This window comes from Hibiscus syriacus, unplaced genomic scaffold (assembly GCF_006381635.1).
Source record: "Hibiscus syriacus cultivar Baekdansim isolate YM2019G1 unplaced genomic scaffold, ASM638163v2 tig00109924_pilon, whole genome shotgun sequence".
Lineage (NCBI taxonomy): Eukaryota > Viridiplantae > Streptophyta > Magnoliopsida > Malvales > Malvaceae > Hibiscus > Hibiscus syriacus.
The window spans coordinates 180,906-202,102 of NW_024062530.1; the positions used below are offsets into that span (position 1 = coordinate 180,906).

At 33.0% G+C, this 21,197-nt stretch overlaps 3 protein-coding genes across 7 annotated transcripts; all 3 read right to left on the bottom strand.

Annotated features, from left to right (window-relative positions):
- Positions 1-182: 182 nt before the first annotated feature.
- On the bottom strand, positions 183-2,499 carry LOC120210454. 2 transcript variants are annotated; one of them, XM_039209172.1, is made up of 3 exons: positions 1,198-2,499; positions 516-733; positions 183-415 (listed from the first exon to the last, which is right to left on the bottom strand). In XM_039209172.1, coding segments are annotated over exons 1-3 (987 nt in total). In that variant the 5' UTR covers positions 1,965-2,499; the 3' UTR covers positions 183-413. The 2 variants fall into 2 exon arrangements, with proteins under 2 accessions (XP_039065103.1, XP_039065102.1); XM_039209171.1 differs by having other exon boundaries at positions 183-733.
- Positions 2,500-10,474: 7,975 nt separating this feature from the next.
- Positions 10,475-14,285, bottom strand: LOC120210458 (shaggy-related protein kinase eta). 2 transcript variants are annotated; one of them, XM_039209178.1, is made up of 13 exons: positions 14,263-14,285; positions 14,101-14,217; positions 13,455-13,547; positions 13,245-13,304; positions 12,892-13,164; positions 12,739-12,813; positions 12,608-12,664; positions 11,991-12,131; positions 11,867-11,917; positions 11,695-11,790; positions 11,404-11,487; positions 11,181-11,282; positions 10,475-11,025 (listed from the first exon to the last, which is right to left on the bottom strand). In XM_039209178.1, exons 2-13 carry the CDS (start codon positions 14,113-14,115, stop codon positions 10,927-10,929), a joined length of 1,146 nt encoding a protein of 381 aa, XP_039065109.1. In that variant the 5' UTR covers positions 14,116-14,217; positions 14,263-14,285; the 3' UTR covers positions 10,475-10,926. The 2 variants fall into 2 exon arrangements, with proteins under 2 accessions (XP_039065109.1, XP_039065108.1); XM_039209177.1 differs by lacking the exon at positions 14,263-14,285 and having other exon boundaries at positions 14,101-14,225.
- A 2,993-nt stretch (positions 14,286-17,278) lies between these two features.
- LOC120210459 (glutamic acid-rich protein-like) lies at positions 17,279-20,476 on the bottom strand. 3 transcript variants are annotated; one of them, XR_005524505.1, is made up of 7 exons: positions 20,005-20,476; positions 19,838-19,898; positions 19,549-19,752; positions 19,110-19,177; positions 18,911-18,995; positions 18,764-18,841; positions 17,279-18,599 (listed from the first exon to the last, which is right to left on the bottom strand). XR_005524505.1 is itself a non-coding variant. In XM_039209179.1 (3 exons), exons 1-2 carry the CDS (start codon positions 20,352-20,354, stop codon positions 19,886-19,888), a joined length of 363 nt encoding a protein of 120 aa, XP_039065110.1. In that variant the 5' UTR covers positions 20,355-20,476; the 3' UTR covers positions 19,428-19,752; positions 19,838-19,885. The 3 variants fall into 3 exon arrangements, 1 of the variants encoding a protein (XP_039065110.1); XR_005524504.1 differs by having other exon boundaries at positions 17,279-18,391; positions 18,523-18,841; XM_039209179.1 differs by lacking the exons at positions 17,279-18,599; positions 18,764-18,841; positions 18,911-18,995; positions 19,110-19,177 and having other exon boundaries at positions 19,428-19,752.
- Positions 20,477-21,197: the final 721 nt, after the last annotated feature.

A 21,197-nucleotide genomic window follows, 5' to 3' on the forward strand; every position in this document is an offset into this window, starting at 1 on the left:
AACTTCAAGGATTCAATAGAATTTGAAGTTCATGTACCAATTTCAAACCTAGATGATCATTTAAGAACATGTAATGAAACTAGTCCTTTTTCTTGAGTGAATACGAACCAAAGTTCGACATCAGAAATCATGTAGAGCAAATTTGTTATTGCAGAACTAAGTGTTCATTATAAACATCGAACTGTCAGACCAAATCTGTGATTACATTCTGTACATAGGGAATTCCCACATTGAATTTGGCAAAACGTTTCCCATTAACACAGCCTAAGCCATCTTGTCCACGCTTTAACCTTATGTTCAAAGGCCTAATACCAACAACTTAATGCCAGCAGCAATGTCTTTAAGCATATGTTTATACGTGTGTTGAAAACCAGAAATAAGAAAACCCTATAAATAGTTCCGCTGACAATTTATTTTATATCCAATCGAATTCCGCGGGAGAAGCCGGCCGGACAAGCAGGCGAACAATGCCGATGCAGAGGAAGAGAATTCTGTCTTGTTTCCATGCCTCTGCTAAAACATATTCACACGAAAGAACCATGGTAGTACAAAGGCCATTACCAGGCATGCCATCAGGAAGTTACAGAATGGCTGTCCACGCCAACATCCTGCCCGCCGTTCTGAGAAGGTAGTACCACCACTCGTAGATCCTTGGCCATGCCAATCTTCGATAAATCTGTTATGTCTAACGCCGCTGATGTTTTCTGCAGTTTGGCCACAGATTTCGCAAATTCTGCAGAGAAAAATTAAGCATAAGAAGATATATATAGGTGAATTGCAAATTTTGTTCTGCTTGCAAGTTATTACTTAGGAATCAAATGTTGGGTTGAGATACAAGCAATTCAAATACAATAGAAAGGTTGCTTCATACTTTTACGAAGACCAAATAAAAATCATTGTTTCGTGCTTATTATGCAAACAAAATCTGTGCAAACCTTAGAAATGTGTACACTTGCCTGTGACGGATACACCGGTATTTAACATTCACCCCCGAGCCTGAGTGTTAGGCGTCAAAAAATGCTAGTTCCAAACTCAACTAGAGCAAAGAAAAAGTAAAACCAGACCCTCCAGATATCATGAATACCTAACACAAAACGGCACGGTACTTATGGCAAAGCATTATGCAGAAAGTGCATAATTTCCCCAATGAGGCCTGAGTCAGATCCTACAACTTCATTACCAGAGAAAGAACATTACCTGTTTCCTTTCAGCTTAAACCATGTCTCTGCACAATGACTATGTGCACTTCCTAGCTCATCTTTGCACCCACAACCAAGTTGAATTAGATCCATAACAGCTTCGGTAGTTGATGTACTATCAGTAGATTCAAGTAATTGCTCCGAATTCAAATGGCAAATTCTACAAACTCTTTCCCCATCACAACTCTCGCTAAACTGTCTTCGGCCACCACCACTTCCCTTTATATCAATCACACATGATTCCTTTGTTTCAGCAACTTTTGACTTCGGCCCTTCTGCCGGTACTCTACTTGAACTGAGTCCATTGTCTTCCACTTCAAATTTCCCATTACCTCCTTCGACACATGCTGCCTCTTGGGTGTTAAACACAACAGTGGTGTCGAACACAAATCCACCAACTGAATTATCCAAGCTCTCACTACTTCCTTGATAAACTCGACCCAGTGTTTCAACAACTCCTCCAATTTCATTTGTCTGCTGGTTAACCGATTCCCTGCTCGCTTCAACCAACCCCTCACTTGATGCCACTACATTGCTTTTCTCCCCCAAATCCTTTTCCTCATTCCTAAGCACATTTCCATCAACTAAACTACTCGAATTCCCATCACTCCAAAAATCCATCTCATGATTCTTACAGGATACAAAGCCATCATTTTGCAATCTAAAATCTGCATTTTCTTCAGAATTTTTCACAATGACAGTTTCAGACACAACTCCATTGACATCTTCCCCTTGCTGACTCAAATTCTCACCCCTTTGATCCATTAATCTAAGCTAACTACACCTCCTCCAAATTAATCAAAAACCAAGGCAATATGCATACATACCAGCAATCATATAATGTAAAAGAGCCAACATTTTCTCCATCTTAAAACCAAATTCAGAGACCATAAACAAGGTGATCAAACAACACTTTTCATGTTCATACATCCCAAAGAATCCAAAAAGCCATAACCACAAAAGAACCGAAATAACAACAGCAAGAGCTTATCTCAAAGTAATAAAAATCGAACCTTTGTTAACTTCCAAAACAACCCAGAATCAGATCCTTACCTACTTCTTTTGATCACTTCAATTCCAAGAAAAATTGACAAACAAACAAACAAACAAAAAATTGACCCCCAAAAGAGAAGTGTTTTGTTCACATTGATATGCCAAAACCCAAGAATTGTAATTGAGAAAGATTATAGCAAAATGGATTCAATTGGTATAACAGAATCAAACACTTTCTCCATTAAAATACAAATAAATTGCGAGAATCTATGCATAGATATATGGGCTTAAAGAGGGTGAAAGTGGTTACGTGAAGAAAGGAACTTGCAAATAGAAATGATATAAGAATGAAAATGGTTGAGTGAAGATTACCTAAATATTGACTAGAATTAGTAAAATGATAATAATTTGAGGTGACATCCAGCTCAGTTGGTAGAGGTTTTTAATCTTAAATTTCTTAATTTAGTGTTGGGGGCAACCTACTATCTTACATTTCCTTTATACAAGGGATCCCTTTACATAAGGGACAGCCATTGAATTGATAATAATTTGAGGCGAAAAAAGAATGTTTTTAGGAAGAATTTTCATTTTTGGTTTCAGAGTGTTACATAAGTAAACCTTATCTTGATGGGTTAGGCAAAATTTCGGGTTCTTGAAATTGTTTATCTTATATACATAAATTGATTTTACATAATATTTGTATTATTTTAATTTTAAATAAATTTATATCTATTTGTAAATAATATTACTCGAATTTAGGCTATATTAAACGTTTTTAATTGATTATTTTATGAATATTAATTTAACTCTTAAAGAAATATGATTGTATTCGTATTAGAGCTAATTGAAAAAAATCTCAAATTCTTATTTATTCTTCTTAGTTAAATGGTCGATTAATGGTAGCTAAAAATATATGGTTATAATTTTAGGGTAAATTATCTATTTAACCACTAAAGTATAAAATTAATTTTATTGTGATAACTAAAAAAATTATAAATTAGATCAAACGACACTGAATTACAAACATTAACCATTTCTATAATTACATTTGAAGAGCCATAAAAACATACAAAATGGTTTAAGACAGTACACTCCTGACATAGTGATTTCATTTCTGGAGCATTTTCACTATCATATAGGAGATTTCCCATCTACATATTGATGGGGGAAAGTGGAAAGCTTATACTTTCTATTACCGAGGTCCAGAAAGTTCGATTGCTTCGATGGCAAAGGATGATCCTTCATGAATGTCGCTGTGATTCCGGGCGAAGTTATATGCTCTGCTCTCGCAGTGGTTTGTTCTACCTTGTGATTCCTCCGTTACCGACAGCATAAGACCTACAGGGGGACCTTCAAGACTTCAGACATTTTCGGGAGAAGGTGCAGCAGTGATCGAGTATATGGCAACGCCAACTTTGTTGCATCAAAACATCCTTTCAAGTCCCTATCCACCGGCACTTCAAGTCGCTTGTCTTAACCTGTATCAACCATGAAGTATATGCTAAGTGTTCTTATAACAAAGCATATATCAAAGCACCAATAATCATATTCTTTAGATGACCGATTTCAAAATCATAATCTTGCTGCACTGCAATCCAAATAAACACAAGATTATCGGAATCCGATGATTACACCAATTCAACCTATTTAAGCGTATAATGAGAATTTGGGAGTACCATATGATATAGTAGAAAAATTCGAGATCGGTACCAATGCACCAAACAAACAAGCAGCTACACGGGAACCACAAATGTAGCAATGATTCCTATGACAACAGAAATCAGCCGATGACGGTTTCCACCGAATCTAGGAGACGAAACCGAGCCTGCCACTATATGATTGAACATATTAGATTTGCATCATCAAAGCAATTTGATAGGTTCCAATGGCATACCATTTAGTGGATTTGAAACATCGCTACAACTATGTTCAGACGAAGAAGGGCAAAAAAAGTTGTTTCCCGTAATACAACAAAATGAAAAGAACACGAGCTTGAAGTGAGTGAAAATGATTTACCAGCAAGATAGTTCCGAACATTGATGAAGAAACGTCAGACAGCACTCACAGGTAACTTAGAAAGCCTAGAGATTTCGGAATTTCTCCAACGAATCGGTTACCAGAAAGTTCAAGAGTTTGAAGATCTGATAGCTTCACTATCTCATCTGTGATGGGACCTGACAGCTGATTGTTTTGCAACACCCTACAAAAACAGAAATATGAAGCATCTCAAAGAAGGTGAAAAATATTCACAATAATTTTTCATGTTCTTAGTACAATGACAAATAGGGTTTACTCCATGGAATAACCTTGTAATTTCGAAATGAATTAAAGCAAACATTACTAAAACTAAATCCAGAGAACCAAGTCCAGCGTCCTTCCAACAAGAACATGTAGCCAAGTGCACTATAATGCACATTTTGCATGAGGAAATCAACTTCTAAAACTACATCATCTTAAAAGAACCTACTTTCTCATTGATTGCATGTTACCACCAAATGTATATACTTTACGCAATTTGCATCCCAAACTTGAGACTTGTGTCCTAGAACATACATGGGAATATGAGCACCAAGGATCCTCTAAATACATTGGAAACTTAGAAAAATCCCATGTTAGGTATATAAACCATATCCGACACTCAAAACCAAGTCCAAGTAACTAAGTTTAGTATACCCCATAAAAATAATGTCTCGGGCAACCTACTCACTACTAAAACATCAACTTTACACAAAAGGTTATTATGCCATGCAACAATGAAATGGTTCCATAGAAGGAATTAACAGTGGATTTGCAGAAAAGAATTAGAAAAGGCAGCGGACTCGCATTGTCCTTAGGTGACTCAAGTTCCCAATGCTGGGTGAAAGCATACCTGATACTGTCCTAAATCAAACTCTCATTTCACTTTCTTTAATAAAAAAATTAACAATTCAAAGTTTAGTGCAGGAAAGGAGCACAGTTCCTTACAATGAGATAACAAAACCTTCAGCAGAACAAGCCACCATGTCCCATGTACCAGGATCAACCGAGTTACTATCCCAGCCATCAATAAATGACTATCATCTACATTCTCTCTCTTCACCGTCATCAATTCCAATGCCACCCCCAAAAACAAATCAACACTAAAGATTTCAACAGTTCTAAATCAACGGGGTATCATTCTTTCTTGCCTTTTCCCACTAATTTTTAAGATAATAAATTAAGAACCAAAAAAACCCACTTCATAGTTAACTCCTGCAACAGAATGGACCCAATAAACCCGACGTAAAAGCAACAAAAACTACTCACAGTACATGCTAAAGCAACGACAAAAAGAGAAGCTAAAGTTATTGACTTTGGGAAATGAAAGTAAGGCCAAAATCTACTGATAGAGAAGTTTGAATCAGCTAAAGTGTGGGTTTTTATATCGAGTCACATCTGTTTGCAGCTCTTTGCTTTTAGATTCTCCATTTGTTTACACTTTACAGTCTTCGGCTAAATAAATTAATATTTTCGAGTATGAAAAAAGTAATGCAAAGGCTATATATTTCGAGTATATAAATCTTACTCGAGATACGTGAAATGACAGAGATTGTAGCTTTTTCATGATTTGGAAGCTGTACTTTTTTCTGTATTCTTACTATGTTTGGGTTTCTGTCTGATTTTAGTGAGCTATGAACCGTTGAATTGATTATTGATCAGAAAACCAGCGGTCCGTAAGTGGTTGAAATGTTTTTTGAGCATGCATCATTATAAAATAATTTCTTTATGTATATATGTGAGTGGTCGAGACTGACGCGAATGTCATGTTGCTAGAGCTTTTGTATTTCTTGAAGGTGGTCCCTCGGATCCAACGGCACCGTTTCATTTCACTTAACATTTTCTTTTCAGTAATAAACGAGTTAATTACAACAAACATCCTCGAACCATAACTTAAATTGTAAATTAATACCAAAACTTCCAACACATTTCTAATAATCAATTAAGTCGTTCTTATCAATTTGGAGCATTAAATATTAACTCAAATTTAACATGAACATATTTAAAACCAGATTAAGTTTTAAATATACTCATTTGTATAATCTTCTAAACTTCAATGATATTTTCATGTCCTTTTTAAGGAAAGACTAATAACTAATGTAACTAATGATATGAGCGCGGTCCCTTAACTTTTCAATCTCACCCCCACAATTAACTCCCTTTTGAGTATAATATTGTAATTATCAAAAGTTTAAATCTAATGTTTATTCAGATTAGGGTTAATTGTACCAAACATATTCAGGTCTAAATTTTTAAATTTGAAAATTTAGATCGGAAGACGTTTGATGCAGTTAACCGTAATCCGAAAAAACAATAAATTTAAGTTTTAAAATGATAACAAAAAGGGAGCGGAAATTTTGAGAAACAGATGTGAATGAGAGAAAATGAAGCAAAAGGGATAGGAATGGAAACGGGCCGGGTTTTGCTCCCCCGTCCCGGTTTCCATTCCGTTCCCCGTCGGATTTTTTATCGGGGTGTCCCATCGTAGATTTTTTTACCCCGTCCTCGAACCCGACCCGAAATATTGTACCTGACCTGATCCTGAGAAAACCCTAGCAGTCGTAATTTTCATAAAAAAAAATAGAAAAAACGGTCACAAAAAACTGGAAAATTAGTGTACATGATTTACAATTCAAACTACAGTCACAAATTCAAACTCAATTCTAAATAATTGTCTAAACTCCAAAATAAAACACTTACATAATTAAATACAAACTTGTTATGATATTCAAATCATACAACGAAGATGCATACATAATATTAAGTTAAATAAAGTTATCCAAAATCGAGGAGGGGCAGGGATACCTAGGTTAAATGTTTTGTTTGTATTATATATAATTAATATAAAAAATATAAAATATTATATATATATAATCGGGGCGGGGTGGGGAAGGATGCCTTACCCTGAACCCAAAAAAATCTTCAATTTTTATCTCGATACCCAATTCGATCTGATATTATTTAAATTAGACTCGACCCGAATTTAACCGGGTTTTGGGTTTTTCTATCGGGTTCGATGGATTAGTTAGGAAACATTGAAACTGGGAACCAGCTCAGCTCAGTCTCTTCTTGACGACCAAAAAGCAAAACAAACGTAATTATTAACGCATGGGTGGGACCTTATGTGCTAAAGGCTAAAGACTAAGGAGAGCATCTACTTTTTTGACAAAATATACCACAATCATTCACCCTAAACCATCATTACAAGACTTTCCCTACAACGTAGGATGTAAAAAGATGACTGGATTTGTAAAATTAATTGAATTGATTGGAGTCAAAATTATTTGTGACCGGAGCAATGGTGATTTAAAAATTGACTTGAGTATGAATAGATGTTTATCTCAATTCGAGTTGAACATGAAAATTATATATCTGAACCTGATCTGAGAATGACATAAATCTGAATTGAATTGATAATATAATAATTGAATCTGACCTGAATTTGATAAAAATGAACCCGAACCCGAGATTAACCCGGTAAATAACTGGTATTACCCGACATATTATCAACCTAACATGTAATTGACCCAACCTATAATTATCTGACTTGACATTGAACTAATTTGATATTTACATAACTTGATGTTTACCTCACTTATAAGTTACAATTAATAAAGTTGTGAGATTTTGAATTTATAATAAATTATATTACTAATAAGTTACAATTGATGTAGTTGTAAGATTTTGAATTTATAATAAAATATGGTAATTAATATGATTATTTTTCAAAAGTTAAAATCAATTTTTAGTTATGATAATTAAATTAATAAATTTATTTTCTATATTAGTTATAATTCTTATATTATAAATCTTAATTATAATCATTAAATTAATTTTATTAAATAATTTATTTATTGAACATGATTTTGTTAGATTATATAAAATTAATTTTAATATTTATAAGTTTAATTTATTTTTTATATAATAATTAATTAATAATTTAAATATAATTTAATTTAAAATTTTAAAATATATATAAAATGAATTTATTTGAGATTGAAAATTAAAATTTTAAAATTTAAGAATCGGTTTAAAATAGACGGTATAATTATATATATATTCACATGAGTTTAATAAAAAAATTCACATGAGTGATAGGAATTTAAGGTGGGAATTGGCAGATTTAGGGGTGGGAAAATTTTTGAGGGAATTTTGGTAATTAGATTTTATAATTTTGAAGTTTTTGAGGGAAATTTTCGGGCCTGAGAAGGGTTTAATGATCAATGAAATGGTTTGGGTTAATTAGGTCCATAATCCTTCAACAATTCACTTTTTTATTATTGTAAATCACTTATTAAAATTTTTAATTAATGCAATTTAGTCATGTATACATTCTAATTACTTTTATTTTTTCCTTTTTTATTTAATGTGCATAATTATTAAATGTCAATATTAATTTTAAAATCTTTTATTTTAGTCACTTATGTCTAACAATATACTTATATATATATATGTATGTATAAACGTATGTATATACTTATATATATACATGTGTGTACATACATCATACATATATACTTATATATATATATACACACACATTAGTATATATATATATGTGTGTGTGTGTGTGTACATACATTATACACATATACTAATGTATATACTTATATATATACATACACATATGTTATATATACTAATATATACTTATATATTATAAACATACTTATATTATATATATATATATATATATATATATATATATATATATATATATATATATATATATATATATATATATATATATAAGTATAATGTATACTTATATTATATACTTATATAAGTTTATATTTATATTGTATGCATAAATATAATGTACATTATGATATATATACATGCATCATATTATCATAACATTCATCATATATATTATATATAATATATATATATATATATTATAATTGTTTCAATTTTTTTCTTCAACTTTTGAAATAAATGCAATTCAATCCATAACATTCGTCATACACTATATTTTTATAATGTAATGTACATTTATATATACATGTATGATGTATCATAACATTCATTATACATATACATATATATATAATTGTTTCAATTTGATCATTGCTTATTGTTTGATTTATTTAAATTATAGTTTGTAATTTCATGTTTAATCAATTTAATCCTTCAAATTATACTATAAATCTAAAACTATAAACTTTTGTTCCTCAACTTTTTAAATGAAAGCAATTCAATCCATTTTTATATTAATTTCAGCTTCACATTTTACAATTATTTTGATTTGATCCCTATGTGTTGTTTAATTTATTTAAATATTAACTTGATATTTCATATTTGTTCAATTTAGTCTTTAAAATTATATTTGTATATAAAATTGACTCATACTTATTTATATTTTTATAATTTACTTCAAACCCAATAAATCAAATAATAAACTTCATTTCAAACTGTATAAAGTATATCATAATCTCCAAACCCTTAAACTTTTTACCAACTTTTTAAATGGATTCAATTTCGTCCAATTTTATATTAATTTTAACTTAACATTTTATAATTATTTCAATTTGATCCCTCATCCATGCGTGTTGTTTAATTCATTTAAATTATAGTTTGTAATTTCATGTTTGTTTAATTTAGTTCTTAAAATTATATTTTTATTAAAATTGACCTATAATTATTTATATTTTTTTGTAATTTATTCCAAATCATATAATATTACAAATTATAATTCGTCGCTCATGAAAGACGAAAAATAATTAACCCAAAGATAACCCAACATGAAGTCAATCTATACTAAAAAAGATTCGACCTGAATTTTGTTTGTTAATGATGTGGCCCGATTTAAACGAGATGTGACCCGATTTAAACGAGATCCGCCTGAATCCATCTGAACCTGAATTAACCTGATATTTAACATCTTCAGACATGAACCGTTTTGACCTGAAATGACGTCGATTTGAATTGAATTTAACCCGATACAAACCCGACCTAATCCGAGTCAAACCATAAAATTAACCTGACACGACCTATATTTGATTTGATATGACCTAACAAAATCCGATCGAAACCTAAACGATTACCTAATTTTACGTCCCTACTACAATGCCTCATAATGACACTCCAACAAACAAAACACCAGCCAGTATGATTCATCAGATTTCATTTAGATGTCTATTACCTTTTTTAACCTTTGGTTGAGTCACACTGAGTCGTGTTTCCACCATGGCAACTTTTTCTTGAGCTTATTCAGCTTTGAAATAAACAAGCGGCTGCGGCGGCAGCAGCAGCAATTGTGTGAGTACTAGAAAAGTGGGTAAATAACATTACTTGGCACAAACAAATAACAATAGTTCTGCAATTTGAAGTCCTTAAACAAACCCAAAAACCAACTTGGGGTCATTCTATCAAAGCTAACAACAGATACACTTTAAAACTTTTCCTTCATAAACAGCTTTTCTGGTTTTGTCCAACCCTAACCTTAAAAGTCTTATCTTTTACTATCAAACATGTTTACATGTACATACCAAAGGCGGCATTTTGCCAAAAAAAGTGAAAGGAGCGAGAGAGGGAGAATTCTAAGTAGAAAAATAAAGAGAAGGCAGCCATTCAGGTGCCACAGACTGTACGCATCGCGGAAGAGTAGAAAATGATGCTGGGGAAGTCTCGATGGCTGTTATCCAAAGATAGTAATGCTTCTGTGTCACGCATCGACTAGGAGATATCGAATCTTTTTTTAATAACTTTTGAAGTATTATGTCCCAGATTGATGCATGATATGTTGTAGCCCCATTCGCCGCTTGATGTGATCTGGAATCAACTTATTGATAAGCTCCGGTGAAGCTCCAGATAACTGAAACAAGAAGAATGCAAATGACTATCAGACCATTGACTTGAACAAGAAACAAAATCCTATCTAGAAAATAATCCCATCTAAAATACTTAATGAAGATATAACTTTGTATAAATGGAAAGTACATCAAAATGAAGTCTAGTTGAGAAACATACTTCCTGTTTGAAGTTAAAGAGTGGCGGTAATGGTCGCCCATTTGGAAGACGAGCATTAGGTTCTCGGAGCTCATCAAAGAAGGGATGTGCACACGCTTCAAGCTGTCATAGCAAAGAGACAAAAACATATTAGCCAAATGGACAATTGAAGACTTGGGGATATTTTCCATGTCTAAAATGGACATATCACCCATCAAAAACAGGGAGAACACTAGCAACTCACCGCTGTACAGCGTAGACTTGGCGAGTATTGCAGTAGTCGTGAAGCAAGATCAATTGCTTCAGGAGGCATCCTTTTATGAAAAACCTAAATACGTAAAAGAGTTAAGTTAATGTTACTCAAAATCAATCAAATATTTTGCCCCCAAAGACATTGGCAGTGACAAATCCAAGGAAAATAATGAACAAATAATTCATGAGCAAAATATCAAGAAGGCACTGATAAAGTTTTGACAAGACACCAACATACAAGTATCAAATTTACATATCTAGAAAAGGAAAATAAAGAGCAAACCTTATGCCATGGATGCGCTTTAATCTGCGGGAACCTAAAATCCGTGTAATTGGGATTCATGCAGCGAATTTCTTCCCTAGTGGGTGTACCTAGGACCTGTAGGAAAAGATGTAAGAAACAGACTAGGGACACCAAAAATGCATTACTTCAACCATCCCCAAGCAAATCATACCTTAATAATCTCTACAAGCTGATCCACAGCATTCTCTCCAGGAAACAATGGCTACACGAGAAAAATAGGTATTAGTGTTATTGCTACAGATCAAAATAAGGAAAAAGAAAAGCCAAATGCTAACCTGGCCCAGCAAAAGTTCAGCAAGAACACAACCAGCTGACCAAATATCAATGGAGGTTGTGTATTCCGTAGCACCAAAGATAAGCTCTGGTGCACGATAGAAACGCGAACATATGTATGAAATGTTAGCTTCACCTCTGACCTGATAGAAGTAAATTAATAGAACTCGTAAGCATGAAAGTAATTACGGAGAAAAATGAAAGAAAGGATCATTGACATGTTAATACTACTAATAAAACTAATCCAAATTCAGGGAGTACAGATATAATGTTTTTTTGGCAAAAACCCCACCCAAGTTCCAACCATTCTTTTCAGGCAGCTAAATAAAGTGGAAGAGCTATCAAGGTAATATGTCAACATATGAAACCAGCTTAAGAGAAATACTTTGCGCCCTTAACAAAGAGCTGATGATATTACATGAAGTGAATCCTTTTAGAACTTACAACTTGAATCAAATATTCAAATAAAACATAACAAAAATCCTATGTTAGTTTTGGAAACTTGCAGACCCGAAAACAATGTTTCACTTGGAGAAAAACTAATTGATTGGCTAGAAAGTCTGTCACAAATTTAAAAGGTATAACACTTTGGAAATTATAATAGAGAGGGTTGACTTACAAGAACTTTTGCACTTCCAAAATCGCAAATCTTAACTTGATGAGTCAAAGGATCGACCTGTAGAAAGCCAAAATATACCTCAAGAACAATGTCAAAACATTCTACAAAAATAATTAGTAAGAAAAGCATACCAAAAGATTTTGAGGCTTCAAATCACGATGGCAAACTCCAACAACACTATGAAGATATGCAAGCCCCCTGAATATCTGTAAAACCTCCACTAATTAGCATAAAGAAGAAAATTACACAAGAAATCAAGCAGGGAAAAAGAATACTCTGCACACCTGGTACGTGTAAAGTTTCACATAGATAAGTGGCATTCTTTGATTTGCACTGCTGTAATGTTTCAAAACCCTATACATGCTCTCCGGTACATATTCCATAACCAAGTTAAGGAAAAGCTCATCCTTAGTTGTTGTGGAAAAGAAACAATGCTTCAAGGAAATCACATTAGGATGATCCAGCACACGCATCAATTGCAGTTCGCGATTCTTGTATCTTCTGTCTTGCAAAACCTTCTTTATAGCTACGGTTTCTCCTGTTTCCAAGCATTTTGCCTTAAAAGAAAAAAATATGCATCAGCATGTGAAACATCAACAAGAAAGCATTGACTACTTTTAATACTATGTCTTGGTACCTGGAAAACAATCCCGAACGATCCAGTCCCCACCACGCGCTCCGCCATATAACTAATAGTCTACAATAAGCAAAACATAAAAAAAAACATGAACTTCCAAGTAAAATAAGCTGATTATAAGTCTTAATGATCATTTTTAACCGCATACTAGTCAATAGCAGAGCAGAATTTGAACAGATACGAAACCAGATAACCTGAAAAGGCATATACCTGTTTAGGTTCTCCATTTTTGCCTCCGATCGTAGTTGAAATGATGTGACCAGTGACAGGATCCTTCCCATCCACAACAGGGGCAGACATTTCCTGGTAAATTAAGAAATTCATGGTAAGTGAAAAAGAGAAGTAAGAGTTTAAAGCAACACAAATATTGGAGATCCAAGTGAACAATCCCAAGTCCAAAAGGATAAAGAAAAGCAAACCCATAAATTGGTTTAAACTGCACACAATGTATGATAATTCAATAAAATACTTCAGAATTGAAAATTGCAAAATGCAGAGAGGAGATCACAGATCGAAACAAATACAGACCAAAATTTCAAGCTCAATAGACGCTAAAATAAAAGATCAGAAAACCAAAAAAATGTTTCGTTTAAAACCCATAGGAAAACAACAAGAGAAATAAAGAAATAAACCCCATAAATCTCATAAAATCACGGAAGCTGAACCCTTTAGTTTAAGCTACGCTTAGTCAGGGTTTTCAGCTGGAATTGCAGGCCCATGACCAAAAAAAGAAGAAGGTGAAGCTATGAAAAAATCGCACCAAAATCCAAACCCAAAAGAAAAGAAGAAACCCAAGTTTCACTTCCGAATTCCAATATTGGAACAAAAAAATACACTGGGGAAAAACTGGGTTTACCTTATCATCAGCCATGAAAGAGCACCCAAGGAAAATAAACACAAAGATCTAATCGGAGAAAGTCTAACAGAAGATTTACAGAAGGAGAAAAAAAGAAGAAACAAGGGGATGATGATGATGAAGAAGATGATGATGAAGAAGAAGAAGATGAAGAAGAAAAATAAGAAGAATTAGAAGCCAGAGAAGATAGGGGGAGAAAGACAAGCAAACTAATGCCCCATGTGATTCCACCACCTCCTTTCTTTTAAAAAAATATATATTTCTTTTCTTTTCTTCTCGGGCTTCCCTCTGCTTTCCGTTTTCTTCGCTCCCTTTTTTTATTATAAACTTCCCAAATCACCCTTTCATAATATTCTTTATCTAATTTCTCAAGCATTTTTTTATTAAATTATACTCTGCTTTTTTAATAAAAAAAATTGTTTGATAAATAGTTTTATTACGGATTCTAAATTATTTTTATCTAAAATTAAATAATAATTTTAATATCACTTATTGTAAAATTATTATATTTTTTAAAAAAATATATCTGATAAAATGTATAACATCATCATTTTATAAAAAATAATTGTATTGTTTTAAAATTTCAAATTTTGTTATATAAATTTAATGTCTCTCGTCTCTTTAAGTTGTGACATTATAGATAATATTTTATTTATTTATAATATTATAATTTGAATTTTTTATTTTATTTTTTTAAAATATTTTATTTTAATACATTAATTGATAAACAATATAATTTTATTTGCAAATAAAAGTAAATAGTTTTTTCAAACTTTGCTACCATGACCAAAAAAATACTATTTGGTCTAAACGTAGCCAACTAGAACTAGGTTATGTATGTACGACCAGTCTACAACGTTAAAATAAATAAAATTAGACGGACGAGTTTCAACTAATAAATAGAAACTTTGGTTGTCGAAAAAAGAACAAATCAACGAAGTAAAAAATATAAAGCTTTCTTCTTTTACTAGTGGTTCAATTTTGAATCTCGAAATCATATATTAAATATTATATTTTATTAATTAATTATTGTGTTGAAATATTTAAATGGGATTCAATTAATTTATTAATTAAGGCGAAGACCAGTCATTTGGTGGTCCAACGGCGACCTGCAGAAGCCAACTAATTATTGACTCAGATTCATAGAAGAATGATTCAGCTGTCCACCCTCTCTGGCAATCTCTCCCGTTTTTCAATTCCATTTTGGATAAACTAAACCCACTTATTCATCAAGCTTTTTCATGCACAATACAATTAGGATCAAATACATAAGTAGTTTATAGATTATGGATTGAGTCCTTTGATTATAGAAAAATTATAATTTGGTTTTAGAAAGTAATAAATTGATTATTTTCTAAAATAAACTTTAACAGAAAATAATTATATTATTATTATTATAAATGTGATGACTATTTTATTTTTTTGAAATGAAAAAAAAATAAAATAGTCATCACATTTAAAATAATAAAGATTCAATAAAAATATTTCATAATCAAAGGATTATTTATGTATTTTATAGATAGTGATGGTTATGGGTCATTTTATTTTGGATTCGATTTTTGGTCAACCCGAACCTGATTCAAGTATTACATCCCTCTATCTGTATTTAATCTAACATGAATTTAAAGAGGTTTCACCCAACTAGAAACTCGACCTAAATTTTAGAGTAAAAAATCGATCTAATTCAATCTGATTAGTATATAAAAAAACATTTTTATCATGTAAAATAGATACTTAATTGAAAAAAATATAGAGAGAGATGTATTATTACAATTATTCCTAAATATATAAAAGATAATTATACTATTTTCTCATGTCGAAACGAATTGATTTTTTCACCCTATTGAATTAGACATAATGTCATCTTACAAAAAAATAAAACTCAATTCGAACATGATTTTCTTTAAAAAATAATCTTGTAAATTCGGATCGAGTCAAAATCTATCATACACGAATCAAAATGTCCAACCCTAATTATATAGTGTTTTTGGGGTTTTTCTATCTTAGCATGAATGGGCTACTGATATGAACCAATTTTGTTTACCTTTGGGTGACTGTATCCAACGTTTAAAATGATGGGGAAAGTCCATTTTTTACTATGGCTTGGTTTATTGACGGATTGAAGAATAAAGTGAAAAGAGTTTGAATGTAATAATAATAATGACCTAGTGGTTGCGTCGGTAAGATTGGTCACCGACCAATCCTTCTTACTGGTCAGACTGGAGACAATACCTATTTGGTGTCTGAAACCTCAGGTTCCCTATATAGTCTATCCAAGTTTGTCCATATATTTTCTCTAAAAAAAAGTTTGTTTATATACAAGTATAGTATATCATATGTCATCAGGTTTTAAAATTTAACGATCCCATACATAAATACCATTTAAGTTCATTTATGTACAATCTTTGTGTCCTATCCACATTTTGGAAGGAAAAACGAAGTTTTTGTTTGATTGTCAAGAAAATGACAGAAAAAAATTGCAAATAAAGATTTTAACAGTATCTTTATTATTTTTCATGATGAATTTTGTTAAAAAAAATCTCATAAATTCTTAATAATTTAAAATTTGATAAATTTAATCTTTATTATAAAATATTTTAAGAGTTCCATTTAAAAAATAGCACATGTATTACACATTTTTTAGGATAGATATGAGTCTGTATGCATTAAATCTTCCAGTACAAAGCCATGGGTCAATGCTTGAACAATTATTGGCATCATGATTGGTATTCGTCCGTAGCCTAAAAGCCTAGTAATTGCGTGCTGGGATTACGAGTAATAGCCAGTGGGTCTGATTTTGGGTGGTGAGGACTTCACGAAATCAGATCGTATAAGATTAATGTTGGGAAGTTTATTCCTTGTAAGGGTGTTCTTGTTGGGAAGAGGCATACATGGTTTCGCCTGAACGCGAAGTTGATTTGCTATTGTGTTCGTTTTGATTTTGACGGCATACAAAGTTAATGTTCTTGCTCGATTCTGTTATGGTGTCGGTTTTTGGTTCGACTACGAGAAACTCCTACGGACACCAACTAGTTGTTGATACCTTTTGAGTGCAAGTATGCTGAGGATAGTGTTGCATATGTTCAAGAGGAAAGGCCATCCGCTGACATGTATAGCAACGTTCTAAATTTAGCTCCTATTGCCCTCACCTAGGTAGGCTTCTTAACGACAACCAATCAAATGGATCCGAATATGTTACTTCTACACTAAAATCCAAGATATGTCGAAGGATGATGTACATATTGTGCCGGAACTTCATCCACATTTAAATTCCTTAGATATTGAAGCCATTGGTATGCCTTATAAGTTGTCTTCTAAGTTTCCGCATTGCATTGAAAGTCTAAAACATCCAATCTCGCTTTCATACATCCAATCTCGCGTTCCGTTTTCTGTTAACCTCAATACAGATGACTGATGCAGATAAACCAAAGGAAGCAAAGCTTAACGGTTATGTCGGCACAGTACTTCCCCTCCTTGCAAAGAACAAAGTTGTTCACTTCCTCGGATTCGGTAACCGTCTCAGCTTTGATCCATTACCTCCTGATCTGCAGTGTGGCATTTTCTTTGCATGTTTAACTAATGCAAGATAAAACCTTCTAGTATATCAGGTGGCAACATATTCAAATATGATGCCGCCGAACGTCAGTTGGATAAACAACTGCTCCGAGATTTAGCTCCCGTTATTTCATCCGAAGAGGACAATGTTGCAACTTGCAAGAGGCTCATCCAAATACCTCTGCTCATCAAGCGCTCCAAGAACTCGGTATGGTTCTACAAGCTTTCTACCACCGGTGCTTGTAGGTTTGTTTCTCTGGTGGAGTTGCAGAAGTTGGGAAGTTGTCCTTTGACACCCAAGAAGCTGCACTCGTTCTTGCTGCTCTATTGTTTCATTCCTTTGACTCAAGTGTAATTTTTCCCAGTTTTGCTAGAAAAATGTACATACTATCATATTCCTCAAAGGCAAAAGGTGCATTGCACATTGATTCACAGAGTTCGTGCAAAGTCACTGTTGCAAACACTGTCAGAGCTAGCAGCAAGCCAAGATTACACCTAATAAAGAATTTAATTTAATAACCGATCCTTACTAGTGCGAAGCATAACGAATTGATGTCGGATTAAACCTAAATAATCCAAGCCAAAATATACAAACGACCGACTGTTGTTGTTGATGATGATCTATGAAGGGGAGTGTATAAAACTCTTCACTCCGGCAATCACCTTTGAATGATCGGAAACTAGCCCACCATGGCATTCCTCTATCTCTGGCCTTGTCTTTATAGTCAAGTGTTGTCTAAGAGTACGGCGACAATCAATGCAACCGTCGGAGATGAAAAGAAGATGGTATTAAGGAAATCATTGAACAGCATGCCAAAAATAGTACAAGTCAATGGTATGTTGATATGCAGAGGAGTTAAGACTCACCCATCCAGCCCTGGTATCAGCAGGACCGTGTAGAGCCTTGGCAGTTTATTCTCTAAAGTACTCGGGAACCGACAAACCTAAGACAATGCGACGCCAAAGATAAAAAGGTTTCTCAAGGAGTTCATGTTGGTCAATTGCAAGAATGATAGCCCCACGGAAGCGGAAAGCAATTAGAGCCATAGTCAGAAGCAATGCAACACAATATAGTAAATAATAGTCCTACGGTGAAAGGTGTTGATACCGATGTAACCAAACGAAACGCAATACACAGCAGCAAATATGGTGAAAGGTATTGATGCAAACAACGCTCCCAACTTTCCTGCAGAAATTAAAGAAGTCGGCAGAAGAAACTATGATAAAGAACATCATACTAAAAAATGTCACTCACCTAACATCCAAAAGATATCAAAACCCAGCTCAGATTTACCCTGCACTTCCAACACCAGTGCTTCCAAGAAGTTCATCATTTGACTCTGGATGTACAAAAATTGTAAAGCCTTTGCTTTGCAGTTCCATTTTAACTGTTGATTGCTACTTTACTATTGTTGTTGATCTGATCTTAAATATCAAAGATAAGCTCAATTTACCCTTTTATATGTTTTGTTTTCTTGTCCAACAAAACTCGCTTCAAGCTGAGAAATTTATCTATTTTCCTCTGTAGCAGGAAGCAAGAAAGAAATAAAGGTTATGAAAAATAATTTAAAAAAAAGACAGAAGGAAAAAGCAACAAAACTTGGATCATTTTTAAACTTTTGACAAGAGATATACCCATTGATATAAAAATGCAAAAGAAGCATGCAAACACTACATACATAAGGATTAGGTATCATAAGCTCGCAGCAGAGAGAGCGGAAAACTGACATTACAATTAACTAAAAAACAAATAAAACTCAAATATTAGTCAGCTCCATAGAAACCAGAATCAACATCTACACCTTAACTACACCTACCTTGTGTGTGTGAAAACACAGAAGTTCCAGCATAACAATTATAATTCATGAATAATAGCATAAAAAAGAGACTTACTTGTAGCTCCTCTGAGCATTTGGCTTTTGGTGGAGGAGGAAGAAACTTATCCAAGGGATCAACATTGTCTATGGAAACTGCTTCTTCGACTTCTACACCTTCTGATTCACTATTAGCATAAGACCTCAGGCTGTATCCGTTCTAAATCCGATGATTGTGGAGTCAATTGAACAGCTGCCGGAAGCGTTATTCCTTGAAAAACACCTGGAAACAAATGATAAATTAGTAAGCAACCAAATTCAAAAGTAGCATTTGAAGTTAAATTGGTCAAAAGAAAATTAATAAGTACCATTGGCATTTTGGTGCTCTATACCAATCATAAGGTCATAATTACTTCCTAAATCCCTTTCCTGCACAACAAGAAAAGGTAATAAAATCACATATCATTAAACAATAAAAGAAACTCATTTTATTAAAAAAAATGGCTTGGGAAAGGCATAATCAACAATGGTAAACCTTCCTCCTCTACTTCTCTTCGAAGAAACCACAAGTTGATGTTTCTGGGGCGAAGAAACGGAAGGCTCCTGCTGTTGTTGCGGAAGAGATGTGCTTTGGTGAGGAAACAGCGGCGTATTATAGTTAGTTCTCGAATCGTCTTCCATATTGTTAATTGATTCTCCATACTCGTTTTCTTCTTCTAAAGGTTGCCGCTCTTCTTCTTCCTCCTCTTCTTGTTCCCCAGCTTGTTGGTTTGGTTCTTGTTCACCTTCTTCGATGTCTCCCATCTCTTCGTCATCTTCGTCGTCTTCGTCGTCGTACATGGATAGCAAGGCAATCCCTTCGGATTCTTTTTTCCTCGAAACCATGGAATCTAGGCCGGGTTCTTGATTTGGGGGAGTATTTTTGGAATGAATTGAAAAATTGGAAGAATTAGGGCTTGGTTTATAGAACCAGATGATCAGGTAAGTAGTAATTTGAAGAAAAAAATTCCAAGGGTGGAGGTGAATATGGTAAAGGTTGGTTTTGGAAGGTTAAATCGGGACGACGTGCTGGATCTGAAATTGGGGTTAGGGTTCAAGCCCAAACATTATACTCTTCCAAATTACGCCCAAATTAACTTATAATTTGGGTTTATAGCTCATATGGGAAACCCAAAAAATGTAGAGCTCAGATGGCCAGACCCATTTATATTGATGTGAGTTACTTCTTTTTATTTTTCAATTTTATTTATATCGATATAAATTAATTACAAGTAATGGTAAATGGATTGAAAAAAATAATTTATTAAAAATGATCAATCATTTTATAGAGATTAACTTTTTTTTTATTAATTTGTAATTAGTTTTATATTCACGAACTATTTTACTTAAACCAAATATCAGGAAATAAGGGGAAAAATTAGGAAACCAATTATATTAAAACAAAGGTACACTATATATTTAATTACTCAATTATTTTTTTTTCAAAATCATCACTGACGTTACATTTTAGTTATGTCATGTTAACGTAAAGTGTCATGTCATCATTAAAAACATCATATCATCAGTTATGTTAATTTTTTTAATGACGAATAATCAAAATAAAACTAATACTTAACGTTATTGAAGATTTTGAAGAAACAAAATTGAGTAACCAAAACAGAACCAAAAAGATAATTGGATGACTAAATAAATAGTTTACCCTCAAACAAAAGACCCTTAATTTTGAAA

Coding starts and splice junctions, on each gene's coding strand:
- LOC120210458 (XM_039209178.1), bottom strand. Junction 13,165..13,244: donor CGTTCGGGATTGTTTTCCAG/GTACCAAGACAT, acceptor TTTTCTTTTAAG/GCAAAATGCTTGGAAACAGG. Junction 11,918..11,990: donor CTGAACTTTTGCTGGGCCAG/GTTAGCATTTGG, acceptor TTTCTCGTGTAG/CCATTGTTTCCTGGAGAGAA.
- LOC120210454 (XM_039209172.1), bottom strand. CDS start 1,964: ATGGATCAAAGGGGTGAGAATTTGAGTCAGCAAGGGGAAGATGTCAAT. Junction 734..1,197: donor TTTAAGCTGAAAGGAAACAG/GTAATGTTCTTT, acceptor TTTTCTCTGCAG/AATTTGCGAAATCTGTGGCC.
- LOC120210459 (XM_039209179.1), bottom strand. CDS start 20,354: ATGGTTTCGAGGAAAAAAGAATCCGAAGGGATTGCCTTGCTATCCATG.